Source organism: Patagioenas fasciata, chromosome 3 (assembly GCF_037038585.1).
Source record: "Patagioenas fasciata isolate bPatFas1 chromosome 3, bPatFas1.hap1, whole genome shotgun sequence".
In the NCBI taxonomy this organism is placed as follows: Eukaryota; Metazoa; Chordata; class Aves; order Columbiformes; family Columbidae; genus Patagioenas; species Patagioenas fasciata.
In genome coordinates this window covers 30,528,324-30,551,977 of record NC_092522.1, presented here as the reverse complement: position 1 = coordinate 30,551,977, position 23,654 = coordinate 30,528,324, and the positions used below count along the sequence as shown (strand labels likewise).

At 40.8% G+C, this 23,654-nt stretch overlaps 1 protein-coding gene across 4 annotated transcripts in view; it reads right to left on the bottom strand.

Annotated features, from left to right (window-relative positions):
• Nucleotides 1-13,178: 13,178 nt before the first annotated feature.
• The window catches only part of BICRAL (BICRA like chromatin remodeling complex associated protein), a 46,605-nt gene continuing 36,129 nt past the window's right edge, over nucleotides 13,179-23,654 (bottom strand). For all 4 annotated transcript variants that reach the window (XM_065833329.2, XM_065833326.2, XM_065833328.2 and 1 more), the window contains 5 exons: nucleotides 19,705-19,766; nucleotides 19,440-19,585; nucleotides 19,179-19,273; nucleotides 17,607-17,709; nucleotides 13,179-16,830 (listed from right to left, as the gene is read on the bottom strand). In XM_065833329.2, coding sequence (XP_065689401.1) covers nucleotides 16,028-16,830; nucleotides 17,607-17,709; nucleotides 19,179-19,273; nucleotides 19,440-19,585; nucleotides 19,705-19,766 — 1,209 coding nt within the window. In that variant the 3' untranslated portion in view covers nucleotides 13,179-16,027. The remainder of the gene's footprint in view (nucleotides 16,831-17,606; nucleotides 17,710-19,178; nucleotides 19,274-19,439; nucleotides 19,586-19,704; nucleotides 19,767-23,654) is intronic.

The window sequence follows — 23,654 nt, the reverse complement described above, 5'->3', positions numbered from 1 at the left end:
GCCATCAGAGATAATGTTCATTTCATGCTCACTTTTATTTCCTGGAGTTCTGAACTATGTCAGTCAAATTTGATTCCTCTAGTTTGTTAGTGCTTCGTTTTACACCAGTCGTCCATGATGGGATGGAGGGATGGTCATTAATGCAGCAGAAAAGGTAAAACCTCTCCTGTGCAGGTCACCACCAGTGGAGTGAGAGCAGCGCCCCAGGTCACGTAGGCTGGAGGCTGCTGGGTGGTTTTAAGAGGCACTGAGAGGCATTGCTGGTGTTCCCAGCCCTGGGCATGGACCAGTAAGGAGCCATCCCCTGCCAAGGAGAGCAAGGACCAGACCAACAGGCTGGTCCTCCTGCCAGCCTGACCTGGAAGGAAGCCAGCAGAGCTTTCTCTGCAGCTCCTCATCAGTTTTTGCTCTGAAACTACTGTTGCTGGAGGATTTGAGGCATCCCCTCCCCTTCCAGACAGAAAAGTGAGTGAAGCTTTAACGCAACTGCTGTCCCATCTTGCTAAATGTGACCTACCTCCCATGTGGGTATTGCCCAACTTAAGTCCTGTATGAATTCTAAAATAGCAAAGCCAACATAATGTCAGGTCTCTGGAGATAAGTTTTGCTGGTTCTGGGACAGGTAACGCACATAATTTAGCACAGCTCCAGAGATCAGGTATCTCTGGCCGAGGTTATGTTCTTCAGGATAAATGTGTTTTTCTTCAAGCAGCTTCCAGGGTGTTCCCATGTATTGATCCCACGACCCAGAGAAAGCATATTATTATTAGATTTCCATATTACTGAAGCAGAATTATTTCTGTCAAAGCCAAGATTATACTAATTACTACAGCCACCTGAATTTTAAGCCTCTAGGGAGGAACTGGGGCTTGATCATCTGACTCATTCACCACACTAACAGATTGTCACTAATCAACTGAGCCTTCGGCAACAAAACATTCTTTTAGCTGGCAAATCTTGACTCCTTATACTAACATTATTTAGTTTATCACAAGGTAACATACATAAAGGACCAGAGACGAAACCTAATCTGAAGTACAGATCACATATTCAAACTGTTAGAAATGTCAAAGTCCTTCCCATGAGCCAGATGAGTTACTATCATAGGTATAGCAATCAGAAGCAAGAAGGAATAATGGCCCTAACTGGTGAAACTATGCTGGAAGAAGCCCTGGTGTATTTTGGCAAAAATAAACATTGTTATTTATTTCCTTTAAGGAACTATCACAAGTAATACCAATAAAGGAAAAAAAATACAAAAATTAAAAAGAAACCATCAACTAAACCAACTATCTGCCCTTGCCCCCAGAAAAGAATAGCTTTGGGACATGGTAGAATACACTCTTTTGTATATTTAAGAACTGGTTCATGGACATTTTCTCTGACAGTAACACCGTTTATCAAGTCTGCACCTTCCTCACCTCCCACTTCTTTCCAACCTCCCACTGCTGCTCACAGATGCTTCATTTACAGCAATATGATGCTTGTGGGAACACAGAAACAAGCAGCTCACAGAAAATGTTTGGGTTAAAGGAAAGCAAAATGACTTTTTGTGCAAGCTCATAACTGCAACCTTAGACAAACTTCTGCCAAGAATGGTACAGGCGTGGAGGATCACGTATCGAGGATGAAATGGCTCCCTAAGACCCCTTTCCAGCCTTCTTTCCAAACAATTTACTATTTCGGTCTTCAGATCTGCTCCTGTGTTCACTTACTGTAGATAACCTTATTAACATCCCATTCCAATGGCTTTTTATCTTGATACAATCAAGTTAGCCCTGTGCAACTCAGAAACAAAGTTACCACCACTGCAAACACAATTTAACACCTTGAAAAATAACTTACGTGATATGCCATAAGATGATCTCCTAAAGTAGAAGCAGTGTTGTGTCATGCGTACATGAGTATTAACAGAGATCTCATTTTAAACAGAAAATAACTGAATTTTAAAACTAAGGAATATTTTATGTTTTGTGCTGACCTGTTTCATCACAGGCAAAAATAAAAGTCAGCTGATAGGGCTTAAGGCAAAGGAAAGGAAATCGCAAATTATACGGGTTTTGATTTTAGAGAGCTGCAAAGACTGAAAACACAGGACCTCATTAATGTTTATAAATATATAAAGGGCGAGTGTCACGAGGATGGAGCCAGGCTCTTCTCAGTGACAACCAGTGATAGGACAAGTGGTAATGGGTGCCAAATGGAACACAAGAGGTTCCACTTAAACATGAAAAGAAACTTCTTCTCAGTGAGGGTGACAGACACTGGAACAGGCTGCCCAGGGAGGTTGTGGAGTCTCCTTCTCTGGAGACATTCAAACCCGCCTGGACACATTCCTGTGTGACCTCATCTGGGTGTTCCTGCTCCAGCAGGGGGATTGGACTGGATGATCTTTCGAGATCCCCTCCAATCCCTGACATTCTGTGATTCTGTGACTTGGAGATATACAAGCTTGGGGCTAATTGTGCAAGCTAAGTCCTTCCAAAGCTCACCATGGCCAACCGAAAATCTAAACACTGTTCACAAAATCAGAGCCCTCAGCAGAAACCTAGTATAAGTTGCAACGTTTCAATGATGGATACCACCTGTTTTTTTTTTTTTCTTTTCCCTACTTGTATTTTATCCATACAGAACACCAAATTTATAGTGAAAGTAACCTCTAAGAGTGAAGACACCGCAGCACAGCACATCTCAGAGAATCAGGTGTATCTGCCAGCCTGGCCACGGCCTTGCTGTCCAAGCACAGGACGGGCACTGCACAGCTGCGGGACTAAGCTTCTCCGGTGGAAAAGCAGATGTGATCACACCGGCATCCTTCACGGGGCCCTTAAAGACCTCCTGGATGAATTGCAGAAAGGGTAACAACGGGGATTTCAGTGTTTAAAGGAGCAAAGCAGTGGTGCAGGGGCTGCTGGGGGGTGAGGAGGGGAGCAGGACCCCGCACCCCGGCACATGCCAAAGCATAAGCTGCTTCCTCCACCTCGTGGAGACTCGTGAAACTGATTTGAGAAAATACAGAAATTTTAAATCCAGAGAAATATCCCTTCCCCAGACCAGAAAGCTCCAGGACTTTTGGAAATACACCTGACCTATCATAAGCGGTTAAAAACTCTGGTTTCCTTTTATTAGTTTACAACATCACCAAACTTACAAGAGATTCAGAGAAGCAATCTGAGATTGCTGCTGAGAAGCGGTCAGATCTTAAAACACCTTGAAATTGTAACTCTTGCAAATTGTTTTCTCGCTGAAAAGTGCAGTCTCCGCAATCAGGGTGGGTTTTTACATCTCACTGTGCTTTAATTTTGAAAACCTTGTATCACTAAATTGCATTGCTGTTACACAAGGCAGTAATTACTATTCTGTTAGTACTCTGGAACAGTTCTATTCTTAATATAGGTTTTCTACCTTATAGAAGTTTTTTCCTTACCTCACTTGATGCTTATCTTTGTTTCATTAGCTGTCCTGTTCTCCTGTATTTCGAGTTTACATGAAGGTATAAAATTCACCTTCTCTGCATCAGCCATTATTTTGTCAGGTTCCTTTTTACTTGATTTCTTACATTTTTTAATTTCCTCTCAACTCCCTGTCTTTTTACCCTGGCTTTTTCAGGCATAACAGAAATTAACACTTTATTCAATTTAATTTTTATTGAATTACAATATGACCAGCTTTTCCTGGTTTATTCCTGCTTCCACAGCCTGTTTCTCTTTGCTCTTTGACTACTCATCTTAAACAGGTATTTTCATTAACGTGTCCATATTGACACCCACCCCAACACAAAGTGTGGTACCACATAGCTGAACTAACCAAATATATTAACTGGGTGTTAATTGCATAGCAAGCAGCAGTGAAATTCCGTTCTAAAATCAACACTCCATTAAGACAGCTGGGAGAAATTCACACTTTGCAGGGCTATTGTGTCTGTCTGCTTACAGAATCTGTACATGCTATTTCTTCCTGAAAAGCAGGCAAAAATACAAACAAAAATGGGTCTGCAAAATTTAGCTCTTCCCCAGATTCTAGTGTTTACTTGCCCCAATTCCTTCCTCCTTCTCTTGGGAAAATAAAAATTAATTAAAAACACTCCCAAATACTCATTATAAAATCATTTTGGTTGGAAGAGACTTTTAAATCCAACCATTAACCTAACATTGACACTAAACCATGTCCCTAAGAACCTCATCTATACATCATTTAAAGCCCTCCAGGGATGGTGACTCAACCACCTCCCTGGGCAGCCTGTTCCAGCGCTTGAAAACCCTTTCTGTGAAGAATTTTTTCCTAATACCCAACCTAATCATCCAGAGGTACGAGTGATTTAAGACTAAACCCCCTCACTCGGCTGAAGGTGGAGGAGGCTGGACCACTGCAGTGGGGGCTCAGGGCAGCCAGGCCTGCACAAGGGGAAAGAGGAGTGCACAGTCTTAATACCATTTTTTGCAAGAATCTGCACCAAAGCTACATGCAACTGTAAATAGCTGTTAACACTTAGCAGGGCTCGCTAACGAGCTCTCAACCAGCTTTACAGGCAGCAGTTCCCTGATTGGATTTACCCTTTTCCCTGCTGTGGCTGTGAAGGGCTCAGCCAGCTGGATGGCAGACTGCTCTTTGGCCAGAGTCATTACAGCACAAAGGCACTCAATAAATAACAATCTTTTAATCAGAAAGACTGATTCCAAGGTGCAGAAAAAAAGCAGAGGCTCAAACGTCTGAAGAAGGATCTTCTAAGTTTGCCCTCTGTGCTCAGAAAGAAGGTGCCAACGCCGCTTTCACCATCAGCTGAAGGAAGAGATCAAGATTGCTCTCGAGGGGGAAGCTGGCAGCTACTGCAGGAGCAGGTGATAGACCAGATAACTGGCAGAGACCGTGGGTGAGGATGGACATCGAGTGCTTTTAACGGGAAAACAGGCAAAGCCTGTTAAAATAAAGAGCACTCACCCCATCTAGCGAGCACTTTATGACTGCCTGGAGTCATGAGCCATAGCACACAGCAGGCTCCCCAGAGAGGACCAGCAGCTGTGGCGTTTGGGAAATCCTCAGGAGCCAGCTCCGCTAAAGACGACACATATTTGCTACCAGTTGCTGTTTTGGCTTCACCAAGATGCGTACTGGGAATACTCAGGGATCCTGGAGGTCGGTGCTGTCTTCCCGGTGGAGTCAATGGGAGGACAGAGCTTGATTCCTGGAGGAGGCCGAGGAAGCGGGAATGGATGCTCAGCACTCTGCTGGTGACAGTCTCTCACCTAGGAACTAGAGATGCTGCTCTCATGGGGCTTTGGCCTCATTATGCGTGGTATAACTTTTACATAGCATGCAGACGAGCCTTCAGATAGACCCAACTACAGCAGAAGGTACCTCAGCTGTCCTGTGCAATGAGAAAGGCATCCTCAGAAGAGCATGCATCGTGTAAATTAAAACGCTGTCTGACAGCCAAGGATAATTGCAGGTCCAAAACGCTGGAATGTGGTGTGTGCAAGCAAGTGAATGCACTGTACAACACTTGCACACTGCTAATATGTTCTCAGCACTTATCTATGAGAACACAAAAATTAAAATATGCTCCCTTTAAGCAGGATAAATAGTCTTACAGGCACCTATAATTCTGGTGTTTTTTCTAAAATACAAGCATTTGACTGGTAACAATCTTTTAACATGTTTCTGATAATGTATTCTCTGTCTAGGTCATGAAGAACCAAAAGCAATGTATTTTTCAATATCATCACCTGTGTGACCCCAAAAAGTTAAATTCAAAACTGCAGTCAGTGAAATCAAAGTTACATTTAGTACTGTACACTATTATACTTTCTTCACAATTTTTGCTAAATATTATTGGTGCAGAATCACAGAATGGTTGAGGTTGCAAGGGACTATTGTAGGTCATCTTGTCAAACACCCCTGCCCAAAGGGGGTCACCTAGAGACAGTTGCCCAGGACAATGTCCAAATGACAGAACATTGCAAGATTTCTAAGGTCATGCTCAACATCTACACAATCATTGCATCAGACATTTCTTAAATTGCCTTGTTTTCTCGTTACAGGCCTATATTTTGTAGTTGATGCTTTTGGTGGAGGAAAGGCATGCAAACATTATTTCAATGCCCTCAGAGACATTAGGCTGTGTCACTACAGAGAGAGGAAAAAATAGCCTGCCTATAAAGATTAAAAAGAAAATTACAGGAATAGAAAAAATGTGCATGCAAAGGACCAACTGACCTGATCTTGCATAAGGGAAAATAATATCTGGACAAAAAAATATACTCAGAATGAGATATTGTTACGTCTGTATAACTTTAAAAGTTACTCAAACCCTACCAGAACCATTCCATTATGCACAATTATTTAAGCCTCTCTACAACTGACCAAACCCTTTACAAACTTGCCAAACAGGCAAAGCCAATTCACAAATTGACACAAATTCACCTCCCCACTGAGGCCATGAATCACCCCACATATAAAACTAAAGAGAGACACTGATATGACTGAGGATAAACACATTCTTTGCATTTTTTTTCCAGTTGGAAATGGACTCACGTTTGGTTTGAATTAAAGATTCATCACACTGAAACAAATAACTAAATGGAAAGATATGAGTCCCTTTGAAGCGTGTGCAAATCAAATTTAGGTGATAATTAGCAGCGGACAATTGAAACCTACTATTTGCACAGAACCTCATGTTACTGAACTACCCCTGGAATGGACACACACACAGCTGAGTATTGTCCTTTCCACCCTCTCTTTTCTTTTTTAAAACCTTTTACAGAAGATTAAGGCAACTCACCAATGCCAAAGTTCCTGCAGCCTTGTTAAGTAAAGGAGGGGAAGCAAGCTGCAAGCGAAAATCCTCATTTTTCTGCTGCTCTGAAAAGCAACTGACCTTTAACAATTTATGTCTGTTCCTTGTCCTCTTTCTTTCCACACACAAAACTGGATTTCAAGTCAATTCATGCCTTTGGATGGCAGTACAGACAAACAGAACTATATTTGCCTCTAACGTTTTGAGGCTCCTTTAACCTCCTTTAACTTGGTCTCACCATTGGTGGCATGGTTAACTCCAACCTTCAGTCTCATTCTTTTTGTGCCTGGACCCTGGTACCAGAGTTGTAGCCATAAAACTGCTATTAGCACATTCTGGTCTCAAAGAGCATGGCAGAATTAAAAAATATACAATAATAATTTTTAAAAAAATCAAATTTCCAGTTTTCACTGTCACCAATAATCTTGTCCTGGTATCTGTATTAGTACCTAGCTAGCAAGGTCAGAAAGAAAATCCCTTCACCCTGTTTGGGGCGGATGCTAAACACACCTGCATGCAAATGGCAAAGGGAGTCTCTCAGCTGTAGAGTTTACAAATCAAAGACATAAAATTAAATTCCCCAGAAGTTATTACATCTCACTTAAGGAAAACGGGAGTATAGATAAAACAGTTTCGATTATTTCTGGATCTTGATTGATCACGACAGCTCTGAAATAAATCGGGCAGTCTCTGACATAACACCGCTGCAGAAACAGGTCGAAGTGACTTAAGGCTGGAAGTATCTGAGAATGCTTATCTGCTTAGGGACTTCAAATTTGATTGACAAAGGATAAAACAACAAAAACCAGAGCTGGGTGGCACCCCTCTTCTGGCTTTGACAAAATCAATTGTGGTGGAATTCAACTTGAAAAAAAAAGCAGGCCTGCAAATCCTTGGGAAGCCTTAATGCTCAGGCTGGTTGTCACAATTAAAATTGCTCTCCTTAATAGGCAAGACTAACATAATGTGTTCTCATAAATTGAATACTAATTATTACAGATGTCATAAGGTCATGTAAGTTTTCACTAAAAACTCAAGCTCTAAGTGGGGAAAATTTAACCCCAGAAAAAAAAGCAGCATAGTAGCAAATAGATTTCACATCTTCATTAGCTCTTGGTAAGGATTACATTGCCAATGATGATCATTCAGTATCATGAAAACACTTCTCCAATTCCATATTATTTTGGACTTCACTCACCATTTTTAGTCATGTTCTTGCTCAATTTAAAACCAGACCTTGTGCATTATCTATGTTCTTTCACAATCAGCATTCAAACTGTGTTGAGCCCATCCTTGCACTAGTCAGATACACAAATCTACATCCAAGTAGAATATTCACCACATTGTTAATTAATTCTTCACCGTCATCCACACATTTTCAGAGATGCAAGGGGAGGGAAAAAAGACAATGTGTTTAATAATTGTTTAAAATGTTAATTACGTGATCTAATACAGAAATGGATGCATTCCAATCTCCTGTGTATGGAATACATCCTGTGTTTCTAAAATCAAGGGTAGCCATTCAAATCTCAAAGGTCCCCACAAAATCCAACCCCCCAGACACACACTTACTTGCCTTCCTGCTCATCTTTTCCAGACTGTGAAGCCTCATCTTCTTCAGCTTCACCTGCATTTCCCTCCCTGCACACACAAGTTTCTGAGCCCTGTTCCTGGGCACTGCGTATCCAGCCCTTGGCAGGCACCGCAGACTGGTCTGGTACTGGTCCCTGTTAATACGGGCCTCCCAAATCCCCTATTTCCCAGTTAATTTTACCTTGAAAGCAAGGCGCAATTGAATTGTTCAACTCCTGTAATACAAACCACATGTATTTTTATTCCGTTTGCCATTTTCCAGGCTCAGGTTCACCTACCAACATCAGGCTGTGCAATGAAGGACAGGTTTCCAACAGTGCCACTCTCTGCTGCTGCTGCTCACACCAAGGACACGCACCACACGTGCATCAAACACAGCACGGCTGGAAAAAAAAAAGAGCCTAAAACATCTATTACATCATTGAAATATAGTTTCAGTGTATGATTGCACTTCGGAGTAACATTTTGGAAGAAGTTCTGATCTGAGACGAAACCAGCTTCAAACTGAATTTTAAAAGTTATTCAAGTTCAATATTAGTGCGGAAATATTCCTGTTCACATCACTTAAAGGTACTCTAAACAGAACAAAAATAACATTTATATACGTATTTTCTCTCTGCTGGCCCAGTGGCTGAATGCGCAGGGTAAGAAAAGCACCTAAATGCCCATACTTATACCCTTGACTTCCAATAATAATCAGTGAAGACAAACTGGGCCAAATTTTCTTTGACTGGCTTTTTCTGTACACAAACAAACACATGCTGCACGCAGCTCTCCTGAAGCTGACAGCTGCCTGTTTGCAAATGGAATTCACCCACAAAAACAAGAGCTTAATTTGTGATCGCACAGCTTTAGAAATTACATAAAAAGTTTAAAAAACGACCTTTTCCCAGAATCTTTTACGTGCCATCTGAAAAAAGTTGTCAATTTTTAATATCTCTGAAGTAATTCCCAGAATTATAAGTTGATGAGGATCCAGTTATTGAGACACAGCTCAGGAACTACATGTATTAAAGATCTGAACCTTGTACTTCTCCAATTAAACTTCACAATTTGTAATTTCTGAATTTGTCAGCTGCTGAACTTCTGTTTTGACCGCAATAATACAGACAGGATTTTGCCTCACTTTTGTAATTCCAGTCACTGTACCACTTACTTGCCATTTACTACTTGCAATAATTTCTCCCCATGGCTTGCGCATGGTTTCACACCTCAGTAGGAACATCTGGAGTCAAAGTTCACAGGAGAGAGCAAAGCCTTGTATTTTCAGAACTGTGCAGCAATTGTTAAAAGTGTTTAACATTTAGGGGAAAAAATTAGCAGCCTGTTTATTTGAAAACATTAATTCACCACCCTAAATGACACCATTAATTATATAATGCTACCTACCTAAATGTTGAGATGGGCATCACTGTAGAATCTGAGAGTCCTTGCATTGCCTTCCACCTAAGGGTATTGTATCAATTAAATCTGATGGTTTTTTAATTTGTACTTTTTAGAAGAGAAGTACTACCACCACAATCCTCGGTTGAAAATCATCTTTTCACTGAGTCGACACACTGTGGATCAGGTCCCACGTGCCTAGTGTCTAGAAATGAATGTCAGAGGTAGGTCTATGTTACCGCCATCTCAGTGGTGTGCAGAGAGAGTGGAGCTCTATCACAACAAGTCTGTCTTGGTAAAAAAACTAGAATGAAACATTATCTTCACAAGGTGTAATAAAAATTTGAAAGTAAGGAGTTCGTATAGCCAAAACGTCAGGATAATTTTGAAAATGTGGCCTCTGGTATGACTACACCCTGTAGTGAAAAGCTACATAGACATAAAAGCTAACTGAAACATTAAAAGCTGTAGAGATGTGTCAGCATGGACTAAGTAAGCTTGCTTCCCCTTCAAAGCACTGAACTCTAAAGCTGCTGTCCTTTCATTAATATAGCTGAAACAATTTACTTCAAAAGAGAACACTTCCTTTGACTTGGCAGTGTCAACAGCTGGACTCAATGATTTTAAGGGTTTCTTCAGACCTAAATGATTCTACTTCTTTTCTTTAAGCAATTCCTCCAAAACATCCCATGGTGCAAAAGCAGCAATGAAGACCAAGCATTACATTCCAGGCCAGTCATGTGCAGAAACAAGGGCACCCACCTAAACAGAAGCCAGAGGCCAAGCAAAGTGCATACTACAGCAGAGCATTCCGTTCAGATTTAGCTGCTTCTTCTGTTTGTAAAATGTTTGTCCCCACAAAACTGCATGATATCAAGCTCAGGAAAATATAAAGCAGAGTTTTATGCTCAGAACACAACAGGGCAACTTCAGAGGTTTTTGCTTTCACACCAAAAATATTGGTTCAGCAGGACACGTCATAATTCCGTAACAGAGCCAGCTTGCTCAAGTTTGCTTCTTTACCTACTGCAACTAGTTACTATGAATACATTTTTTTCAATTTCCTATACAACAATTAGTTGCAAGACTATTGGCAAAGACGAGTGTCAATCCATACATTATACACAACTACTTCGAGTATACCCACCACTACCGCAGCATGAAACCTGTGTATCGCACGTTGTATCTGCGCACCAGAGCTGCTGCTGTTCAGATCTTCACCGATTTTCTGCAAGGACCTTTTTTAACCAAAGTGACGGGTGACCCCCAAGTCATGAAGACAATTTCTTAAAGATGTCTGACAAACACATTCTTCTGAAAACTCCAAGAAGTGTGTATTAATTCTAAAGGGAAAATTCAAAGGCTTATAAAGAGAAAACTTCCTGAAGAAGAAAGGACACGCCCAAAATCTTCAGAAATTCTGCCTTGAACATTGGAATAAATGTAATGAACCCCACCACAAAAAATGCTATCAAAAGGCAATTAAAAAAAACACACCATGTTCTTGTAACAAAGATATTCTAAAGTGAAGACAGCTGCATGGTAAATTGGTACATCAAACGTTTCTCAAACCAGAAAGTTTGCCTGTTAATTCTACAGGAATATGATAAAGAGAAAAAAAAATTCCAAGGTGTCTAGCTATCCTAATCCAGAGATAAAAATAATATATAACTGATTTTATTCATGTTGTTGCTGCCTGAATCCATGTGAAAAGCATTCAAAATGCATGTTTGTCTCTTTGACAAAATGATGAATACTAACCAGAATGACTTCTACCCTTCAACAGCTTTCCAAGTTGAGGGGCAGAGCACAGCCTCCAAAAATGAAGTGTTGAAGTTCACAGAATCACAGAATGTTAGGGATTGGAAGGGACATCGAAAGATCATCCAGTCCAATCCTCCTGCCGGAGCAGGAACACCCAGATGAGGTTACACAGGAAGGTGTCCAGGCAGGTTTTGAATGTCTCCAGAGAAGGAGACCCCACAACCCCCTGGGCAGCCTGTTCCAGTGCTCTGTCACCCTCACTCTGAAGTTTCTTCTCAAGTTTAAGTGGAACCTCCTGTGTTCCAGCTTGATCCCATTACCCCTTGTCCTATCATTGTTTGCCACTGAGAAGAGCCTGGCTCCGTCCTCGTGGCACTCACCCTTTATATATCTGTAAATATTAATAAGGTCACCCCTCAGTCTCCTCTTCTCCAAGCTCAAGCTCTTCTCCTAGCTCCCTCAGCCTTTCCTCATAAGGGAGATGCTCCACTCCCTTCATCATCTTCGTTGCCCTGCGCTGGACTCTCTCCAGCAGCTCCCTGTCCTTCTGGAATTGAGGGGCCCAGAACTGGACACAATATTCCAGATGCGGTCTCACCAGGGCAGAGTAGAGGGGCAGGAGAACCTCTCTCCACCTACTAACCACTCCCCTTCTAATACACCCCAGGATGCCATTGGCCTTCCTGGCCACAAGGGCACAGTGCTGGCTCATGGTCATCCTGTTGCGCACCAGGACCCCCAGGTCCCTTTCCCCTACACTGCTCTCCAACAGGTCACTCCCCAGCTTATACTGGAACCTGGGGTCGTTCCTGCCCTGATGCAAGACTCTACACTTGCCCTTATTACGTTTCATTTCATTCCCCCCCAACTCTTGCAAGTGTAAGAGCTTTTATTAGATCAGAATCTCAGCACACCTGAAAAATTCAACCACAGCAAGAAAGGTTCATCACTCCTCTGGAAGTGGGAAGAAGCATTAACATCACCAGTAATTGCAGCATCTTCTCACAGCCAAAAGGCAGGAATGAGAAGTCCTGCAAACACAGTTATCTATAACCACATACAACTGGCACAACGCAGAAACCCGTGGCATGGGTGAGGCGCCAGCTGAGCAACAAAATGCCTCGCTTTTCTTCCACCTCCCCAATGTATCAGGAAGATGATGCCTCTATATTGTGGAAACACACTGAAAAAGGAGAATATGTCTCAGCAACCTCACCCTGCCAAGATTCCTAATGGCAACAGACAAGAATCACTGGCAACCTTGTTATCTGGAGATCAACATTATGTATGTAGTTATAATGCCACATAAACCAAGTCCTAATAGCATATGTTCAGAAAGATTTGTAAAGAGTGTGGAAAGTTGGGTACTAAGTACTTTTTAGCAGGGCTGCATTATAAAAAGGAGTAAGAATATTTTGCAACCATATTACCTAAAACTGAGAACAATCCTCTCTTGGAAACGTAAATATTCAACTTGGTTAAATCAAGACAATCACAGATAGACATTTTTTCCCAAATCTTTGGCTGTATTGCAATGGTTGTTTCAATTTGTAATCTCCAACTAAACATTTCCTATCCATGGATTAACAATATATTTACTGACTTGTGTCTTTTAACAGTATTTATCCAACATAACAAAATAAACTGCAATTTGTTATACTTTTTTTTTACAAAACATTTTATAAATATTTTTACAAAATGTATACAAAGCAATTTCAAGTGAGACATACTTTACAAATGAAGGTATTTAAGCAAATAAAGTCCATACCACACTGACAATAAGTGACACATCCTCTTTAAGTGAAGTCAGTCTGTAAGGCCTCCCTAATCTAACAGATAAATTATAGTAATATCTTCAAAACGAACATAGTTTTCTTAATTGCCAGTTTAAAATTTGTTTTAATATTAGGCAGTATTAAATAACATTGAAATCACAACGCCGATCCAGCAAAATAATGAAGACATGTTTCAAGTCATGCACATTCACAATACTTTGCTGGACTTGAGCCCATATGATTAATAAATTCAGACTTTTTTTTAAGCACAACAAAAATACAATTCTTTCATTTACTGCTCCACCACGTACCAGAATTCCTTTAGAACTGAATTCAAAGGAGTGAACAACAGAACATTAATAATCTAAGACTAATCCTGCTAAGATTGTTCCACGGGTTCCCCTCGTAAGTATTTCAGAGAAATGTGTCTGACCAAATAAACCATGATTACTTTTTGTAATTTGCCATTTTTTTACGCCATTGTCCCCCATCCTCAAATGAGATCCAATAGAAGACACATAGTCTGATACCTCAACTATGTATTTGTTGTAGAGAGGCTGGAAACCCCGTACCCATTTTGAGGTGGTACAAAAAGCAAGTGGATCAACGAATGTGCAACTTCACTTTTTTCCCCCTATAAGAGAAAAATTTAACTAGTTAACATACATCTGTGTAACTTGCTGTTTTCCTTCCAAGATAGCTTAGAATGGTTAAATTTCCAAAACGACAAAATAAAATATGCGTCACAATACACAGCCATAAGTATGTTATTAAACCTAAGAAGGCAATAGGTGAAGACTATATTGTCAGTTTTGCCAATAAGAAAACAACTAACCACCTGAGAGTCTATTCTATAGACATCTAACTAAAAATTTAAAACTGGCAATACTTATTATTACCTTGAATATTTTATACAATACTTGGGAATGTTGGGTTTTTACAAACAAGTACTTCGAAATTGGCACAATTTTTTTAAATGGCAATTAGTAACATACAAAACCAGTATTTCCATTCACGTTGAAGGGGAAATTAATTCTAAGTAAGTTAATCTTTCTCACATTGCTTCTAGATTTGGTTTCCTTTAGCGGTCAGACAGTGGACTGTAGCTCAACACACAGGTGCACTGTCGTCTTCTACTGTCATAAAGACCTAATTCTGCTTTCTTTCGTGCTGTTCAGATGGACTGAATTACGTGACAGCAAAACCAACTGTTTTCTTTCCTGGCAATCTGACTGACAACCACAGCTTGTCACGAAGAGCCTCTCTATTATGGAAACTGCAATCAGCAAGTCTGGAAAATGGCTGCTGATTCGTCTGAGAAATTGTGGAGAAGGTCTGGGGAGAACATGAGCAAACCTCAGAAATCACCAAAGCGACACCCTCCTGAGCAGACATATGTACTACATGCACGTGACAAATGTCAGCGCACTTCTGTGCACAAAAGCACTCATGACCAAAGTAAACTAGAAAAAAGCAGCATGGGCAGTAAAAAAAAAATAAAATCATAGATTAAAATAAATAAATAAAATAATAAGATTCTATCTTAACATGAAAGTAAGCCAAATACAAACCATGCAATGGTTTCACTTGGCTCTACAATATGAATTAATAATTATAGACTTTTTGATATGTTTAAACAATGGGATTGCTGATCGACTTTGGTCTGTACATATCTTGATAATTATGACTGCTACAGTGGATGATTTAACATTCTCTGACAGCAAAAACAAAAAAAAATAAACACTGGCCTTTAATCAGAGTAAGGCTAATGTCTCCTTAAAATATAAGCTACAAATATCATAACAGCTTTCAAATAAAAGTGCTTTTGACACTTGGTCTAAAAAAAAACCAAAAAACCAAAAAAACACCACCATTTATACCACTTCAGAAAGACTCAAGGCTGACTACATCCAATTATAAAATGCAAAATCTTCTCCTCAAGAGTTAACATATATATGTATTATATATATAAATTCATGGCTCTATCTTGGCCTCAACCTGTACACTTTGCCATTCACCGGCTTCCGTTCTACCTTCCTTAGTCAAGCATTTATTACTTCATATCATGCCACTGTGACTAAGATCATATAATATCATCCCACAGACTAAAGTTACCCACTACAAATATATCATCAAGTACTAGTTTCTGCTCAGAAAGCAATAGAAAAGCACTTTAAGTTTAAATTATGAAGCCTTGTAAACACACTGATTATATCCTTCCAACTTAAGAATCCTAGAACACATAATCATTAACAAAGCAAATAATCACTTCTGAATAGAGGTACAGTGGGTTTTCCAGAAAAACTAAAAATCTGATGATTTGTGTAAGAGAAGGGCAGGGGAGAATTGTTGCTTCCATCACTTTTTAAAAACATTTTCTTAATAAATATATCGTTTCAAATGACTGTGATTGTCAGTATATTACCGTATTACGTAGGGCCTAACAACGTGCAACCTTGTTAGGGTTGCAGTACTGCGCAATTATCAAAAGCACTACTGGAATAATACTTGAAGTAGTAAGGCCCTAACAGACTGCATTCTAACAAGGATTAACTTTACTTGGATATCTCACTGTAACCACAATGAGTATTGCTCTCAAACACAGAACAGAATCTAGTTCAGAAAGGTTAACCTTAAATGCATGTCAGGCTGTACTTGTGGTGTCATTCACATTTGCTTCTGCTACGAGAAACATAACTTGTCCATGGTACTGTAACTATTAACACTCTAAGATACTATTTACAGCTGCTTCTAAAATAGAGTCAGTTTCTACACCACCTTCACTGTGGTCTGGAATAAATTTTTCCAGGCAGTTTTCCTGTGAAGCGATAGGTGAAAAATTAGGAAATTCTAATTCAACTGAGCCACTACTTGTCGCCTCGTTTTGCGGCTGCCTCCCAGCTTTCTTAAGTTCCAAGATGTTTTTAAATGTAGTTTCTAAACTCTTACTGAGCAGTAAGTCTTGCTGGGGTTCGCCAGAGCTTTTCCTGTTATCGGGATGTAAAACCTCATTCTTTGGAGAGCTCCTCAGAGATTTGTCTTGGAGGGAATTATTACACGTTACCTTTGAGAAAGACTGAACTGTGTTCCTTGATATTTTATTGTGTGTTCCATGACCGCCTCTTGACACAGTTTTTGCCAAGTCTTCAGGACTCAAAGAATTCTCAGCGGACTTGGCAAGATCTTTTCCAGCCATCTTTTCTTCAGAAAGGGCCGCATACTGGCTCTCAGAAGAACAATTAGCTTTGTCAAACTTTAAAGCTTTAGTGAGGCTCTCCGATTTTTTAGTGGAAGCTACTCCTTCTTGTGGTGTCAGAATGTTGTTAGGCACTAGAGGAAGTTTACTGTGATTTGTGGACTCTGCTGAGCTGGATTTTGGTCGGTCTCTGGCTTGGCTTTTGGTAGTCTGACTTCGAGAAGGTAATGTTTTGCTAGATTGATGGTCACTTTTGCTGGACTGTGCTTCTTCCGCTGTTTTATCAAATTGTTTGGCAGAACAACAAAAATCAGCCTGATAACCATCTGAAAATTAAGTAACAACATTTTACTTAAATTACCTATACATCAAAATAAGACACTCCAATGTAGTTTCTAAGTATTAAAGTTCTAATAACATCCACAGCCTACGGATTCACATCTTTAAGAAATGCGCACATGCTTAAGTGTAGCAGAGTATCATCAAATTAAACACCGCACTACACATATGTGCATGTAAAACCAGACTAAGGGCACTTACTAGCATTCTAAATACGCAAATATGGTATCTGGAAGACTAATAACTTCTTCAATACATCCTCTGAATATCTTTTAAAATATGGGCAACACTTACTATTTGTTTAAGTGTTATCTTACACAAATAATGTGTTTCTAGTTGCTAACAGGCAACAACAGTCTGGTTAAAAGTGCTGCTGTTCAAGTGACCATGACACTCTAAAAGCTACACTTTGTTAAGATGTACGAGAATATTCGTGCTTCATACAGCAGTGTCCTTTCTGACTGCCAGCAAACTCACACATTCTTCCCTACTAGAACTGAGATCACGCAGGAGTCATGACTATTATCAAAAGAAACTCAGAAATATTTCCCTGCCAAACAGGTCAAATATATTTTTTCCCCAAATAACTGCCTTCAACCTTGCAGTGTCTCTGGATTGTTTGATCTGGGAGCTATCAAAATTTAACTTGCAACTGCTTATGCAGTATTTTGATTACTGGAATCCCTAGCAATCAGTGCCTCACTGCGGCCACAGCTATTTTTAAACACTCCATACTAATGTTGCTTTTCTAAGATTCACTTACCAGGATCCACTAGTGCAAGACGCTTATCCCGGGTCAGAGATGCCCTTTCTTCCTGGTTAAACATTCTATCAATCATAACCATTTCTGCAGAGGGATTTATCCGCTGCAGGAAAAGGAAAAAATACCACCACCTATGTAGTCACTCATATATTGGTACCAAATCAAAACATGTATAGTCTAGTTACTCTTGAGAGAAAAAGAACGTCTTTGATTAGATATTTGTGCAGAACGTTCACAGCTACACAGCATCTTCAACAGTTTTGACTGTTATCGCAACCACTACTAAAACTCAGCCAAAAATTATTATTCGCATTTTATGGTACATTTGTTAAAGAATTTAAAACAAGGAATTACTGTACCTTTTTAGGACTGAGTATGTTTACCTCCGGACCCCACAATTTTTTCTACCATACAGTATCTTCCTCTTTTAGAGAGAAAAACAGCAAAAATCTTGCAATGGGACCACCCTATCACCTTGTTTTTTCCTTGCATTTCTCTCCCATCTGTCTAACTAGTTGGTGCTGAGCTGCATTTTGCTGGCCATGCCTTCAAGCCAGGTGGATTCATACATCACAGAAGAAAGATCACTGGCTACCAAGCCACAACACAAGCAACTAGTTCCAAACCGGAATACTACGTTAAATAACCTCTTCAAAATGAGTGAATGGGATTTACCATACAATGTATCAAAATAACAGATTATAACCTCCATTTCCCCTTTGCACCTGCAATCACTTGCAAACATTTCATGGTTATTATCTTTTTTAATGGGACTGCTAGAGTCCAAAACCATATTAACTCTAAAACTTATAATACATATTCCTGTCCCTAAAGCAGAGTTATTTAAATGTCTATTACACTCAAATTCAAAACTTTTCCAAGGCTTGAAAGCCAGCATGTCTCAAGCCACAATGACACTTCCTGATCCTTGATAATACATTCTTAAAGTAACTTTGTTAATTTTCTTTTTACCTCACACCTGGGATTGTGAAAGCACTTAATTGCCAAGTATTTCTGATGGAAATGTGAGGCTACAACTAACTTCTAAGGAGAAGTAATGATGTCGCGAATTGTAATATGAGTTTACTCCAATTATAATATAGCTGGAGGCCTCTGAATGGAGCTTTTCAACATTATTTCAGGCTCTATCACCCACAGAGATATGGAGAAATCACCTGCCTACCACAGCCTGTGCAATGCAAGTGCAAAGTATAAGCAGAGAGACAAAGTTCCTGTGTCTTGAACATCTATGGAAGTTGTATATAACAGCACCCTTACTTAAATGGCATGTGAAATACAAAAGCAACCCATTTCACTGATTTTAAGATGTGTGCAAACACTTAAAAATGCAGGTTGGCCACCAAGATTGCTGGTGCAATAACAAGTACACTGGCTATATATACGTGTCTCTAAAACCTTAATGTATATATGTATTTATCACCTTTATAAGGTGGTAAATACTATCAACAAAATGAATTACAATGCTAGTTCTCACCTTCCTGTAGATGTATTTTTTTAACAAACTGAATCACATCCTACAAACATAAAATGTACCTGGGTCATACACCTTACCATTGCATCTTCTATAAGCAAACATCTGTACTTGTTCAGCATAGCCTGCGTCCTCTTCAGAAGCTGGGTAGCTACAGATTCAAATTCACTGTCCACTAAAGAGACAAGAGTATACAGTCAAATGCTGTTGTTTAGTAACCAGAAAGTTCAATAACCTGCAAGAATTTAAAAATGTTCTCTTTTTCATTGCTCCAACTTAATAAAGAATTTTCTCAATACATTGATTACAAATATATTGCCAATTCTTAAAAAGAAAATTACCTTTTCTTAAGTCTTCCTCTGTTGGCAGTGCTCCCTGGCACACATGGTATGAAAGGAGTCTTTGAACTGCATCATTCAATGATCTGAACCGACTTTTATCTGGTGTCACAGCATGCACTTGATCCTTCTGTAATTGCTGCAGAATACTACAAGGAAAATAAATAATATATAATTAACACATACTCTAACCAAAGTTTACACATCAACCAAAAAAAAAAATAAATAAAAGATCTGCAACAAAAATTACAAAAGAAGAATGACTTACAAAGCTCCTTTAGTTAACTGTTTAGCAGCAGGTCTTTTCTGCCCAACTAAATGACCATCCACCTAAATTCAAAGTAAAAGATAAATTACAATATAGCCCTTCCTTTGCAAAGCCTAAGTTTCAACATTTTTTTCTGCCAATTAAGTATATCACCAATACTAAGTGTAACTACTACACAAACACTTTCAACTATCTTCTGTTTTCACCCAGTACAGTATCAATGAGACAGGAAACTCACTTGTCTTACATAAACCAAAGGTCTGAAATGTTCTTCTTAGGCAAATGCCACTGTAATGTATATACATGCTTCACTAGAGGCAAGGTTGGTTATCAAATTCAGCAGGTGAAAAGAAGAAAAGATACAACTAAAAACTTTTCTAAACAAATCTGCTCTCAAGAACTGCCTCTGCACTTCTTGGCTGATGTTATCTTGCCTGTAGTGCACTGATGATAACTTCCTGATGCAAATGGTGGATGAGCCAACTAGAACAGGAGCACTGCTGGATCTCATCCTGACAAGGAGGGTCTGGTTGAAGCAGTAAAAGTTGAGGGCTGCTTTGGCTGAAGCGACCATGAGATGGTGAAGTTCAGGATCTCATGTGGCAGGAACAGAATAGCAAGCAGAATCACAACCCTGGACTTCAGTAGGGCGAACTCTGGCCTTTTCAAACAATTGCATGGGGAAATCACGTGGGAAAGGGTACTTGAAAGTAAAGGGGCCCAAGACAGTTGGTTAGCATTCAGGGACTGCTTCTACCAAGCTCAAGATCAGAGCATCCTGACAGGGAGGAAGTCAAGGAAGGGAGCCAGGAGACCTGCGTGGTTAAACGGGAACTGCTGGGTAAGCTCAAGTGGAAGAGGAGAGTTTACAGATCAGGAAAAGAGGGACTGGCCACGTGGGAAGAATAGAAGGCTGTTGTCAGAGGATGTAGGGAGGCAATGAGGAAAGCTAAGGCCTCCTTAGAATTAAACCTTGCGAGAGGGGTCAAGGACAACAAAAGAGCTTCGTCAAATACATGGCAGATAAAACTAACACCACAGGCAACGCAGGCCCACTGATGAAGAGGGTGGGTGCCCTGATGACAGAAGCTACAGAGAAGGCAGAGTTACTAAATGCCTTCTCTGTCTCTGTCTACTCTGTCAGAAGCTGTCCTGAGGAGCCCCGGTACCACTGAGGCCCCAGAGGAAGGCAGGACAATGGAGGAGTTCGGCTTAGTTGATGAGGACTGGGTTAGGGAGCAATTAGGCAATCTGGACATCCATAAATCCGTGGGTCCGGATGGGATGCACCCCCAGGGGCTGAGGGAGCTGGCTGAGGTCACTGCTGGACCACTCTCCATCATCTTTGCCAAGTCTTGGGAAATGGGAGAGGTGTCTGAGGACTGGAGGAAAGCAAGTGTCACTACAGTCTTCAAATAGGGCAAGAAGGAGGAGCCAGGTAACTATAGACTGGTCAGCCTCACCTCCATCCCTGGAAAGTGATGGAACGACTTATCCTTGGTGCCATCTCAAGGCATATCAAGGATAAGAGGGTCATTAGGGGCAGTCAACATGGCTTCACCAAGGGGAAGTTATGCTTGACCAACCTCATTGACTTTCATGAAGACATAACGAGATGGATAGATGATGGCAGAGCAGTGGATGTGGTCTGCCTTGACTTCAGTAAGGCATTTGACACAGCCTCCTACAGCATCCTCACTGCTAAACTGAGGGAATGCAGTCTGGACGATCAGATAGTGAGGTGGACTGTGAACTGGGTGAAGGGAAGAAGCTGTGGTCAATGGGGCGGAGTCTAGTTGGAGGCCTGTATCTAGTGGAGTGCCTCAGGGATCAGTACTGAGGCCAGTATTATTCAATATATTCATCAGTGACTTGGAAGAGGGAATAGAGTGCACTATCAGCAAGTTCGCTGATGACACCAAGCTGGGAGGAGTGGCTGACACACCAGAAGGCTGTGCTGCCATCCAGAGACCTGGACAGGCTGGAGAGTTGGGCGGGGAAAAATTTTATCAAATATGACAAGGGAAAGTGTAGAGTCTTGCATCTGGGTAGGAACAACCCCAGGTTCCAGGATAGGTTGGGGAATGGGACCTGGGGGTCCTGGTGCGCAGCAGGATGACCATGAGTCAGCACTGTGCCCTTGTGGCCAGGAAGGCCAATGGCATCCTGGGGTGTATTAGAAGGAGAGTGGTTAGTAGGTGGAAAGAGGTTCTCCTTCCCCTCTACTCTGTCCTGGTGAGACCACATCTGGATTAGTGTGTCCAGTTCTGGGCCCCTCAGTTCCAGAAGGACAGGGAACTGCTGGAGAGAGTCCAGCGCAGGGCAACGAAGATGATGAAGGGAGTGAAGCATCTCCCTTATGAGGAAAGGCTGAGGGAGCTGGGGCTCTTTAGCCTGGAGGAGACTGAGAGGTGACCTTATTAACGTTTACAAATATATAAAGGGTGAGTGTCACGAGGATGGAGCCAGGTTCTTCTCAGTGACAACCAATGATAGCACAAGGGTCAATGGGTACAAACTGGTACACAGGAGGTTGCACTTAAATTTGAGAAGAAACTTCTTCACAGTGACGGTGACAGACACTGGAACAGGCTGCCCATGGGGGTGTGAAGTCTCCTTCTCTGGAGACATTCAAAACCCGCCTGGACACATTCCTGTGTAACCTCATCTGGGTGTTCCTGCTCCGGCAGGGGGAACTGGACAAGATGATCTTTCGAGGTCCCTTCCAATCCCTAACATTCTGTGATTCTGTGATTTTGAGGGATTAGAGTATTTGTCAGGAAAGCAGGTTAAGACTGCATACTTATATCCTCAAAAGCCACAGTGGCTGGATGGGGGCTGAAAGCAGTTCTAAATATTCTGTTTCAGTGTCAGTGCTACAGATATACCCATTAGGTAAATCTACATCATCTTCTCCTTTCCTTAGACATTTATGAAGCCAAGGTTTTGCAAGGGAACACTGTAGTAAGATGGGAAGTTCTCCAAGGTGGTAAAAGCTCATGTTCCTACTGTGTGAGAGGCATTACTGCAACCCAAGAATTCTCCCAAAGAAGCCACTGTGGATCACAGAAGCACAGAATCATAGAATAGTTTGGGTTGGAAGGGACCCTCAAAGCTTCTCTAGTCCAACCCCCTGCAATGAGCAGGACCATCTTCAACTAGATCAGGTTGCTCAGAGCTCCATCCCGCCCGGCCTTGAACATTTCCAGGGACGGAGCATCTACCACCTCTATGGATCAAAGACTCTTTGTTTAATACCAAGTTGTTGGGTTTTTTCAGTCAACTAAGCTTACTAATTAGTCATAGAGCAAAAGTTATGGATGATTTTAAAAAACCTTGCATGAAAGCTCTTTTGAATTACAACATGGTTAGAAGGAACAAAATAGCATGTAGTTCAGAGCATTCTTCTTAGCAAAGTACACACAGCACAAAGCTAGCACACTGTGAGGGTATTTGCTGGCCAAAACCCCTCTAGATTCAGAGTATGAAAGCATTCACCACTACAGGAGAACGAACATCTGACCAACAATCACAAAGCCAGGTTGAACTCATAACAGAGCACTATTCTGAATATCTGCTCTACATGTATGTTGGTAAGACAGGGAAAAGAACTCCTGACAAAAAAAAACAAACAACAACAAAAACATTTCTTCCATGACTGTGTAATTTAGTTCCATCCACAACGAGCCCACACTTGCAAACTTAGGTCAAATCCTCACTTCTTGCCCTCAGCTGCTCAGTCCATGAATGTAACAACTGCTTCCTCTCTCCAGAAGTTCTTGTATTCCCTCTTCAAAAAGCCGGCCTCCCCTTCCAGCTCCAAGGCCTAGACGTAGTGCTAAATTTTTGAACATAGTTGCCCTATCTAGGAGAACTTTTAGTGGTTTAAAAAAAAAAAAAAAAAAAAACCAACAGACAATGGGGAAAGACAATGAAGACAATGCAGTAAA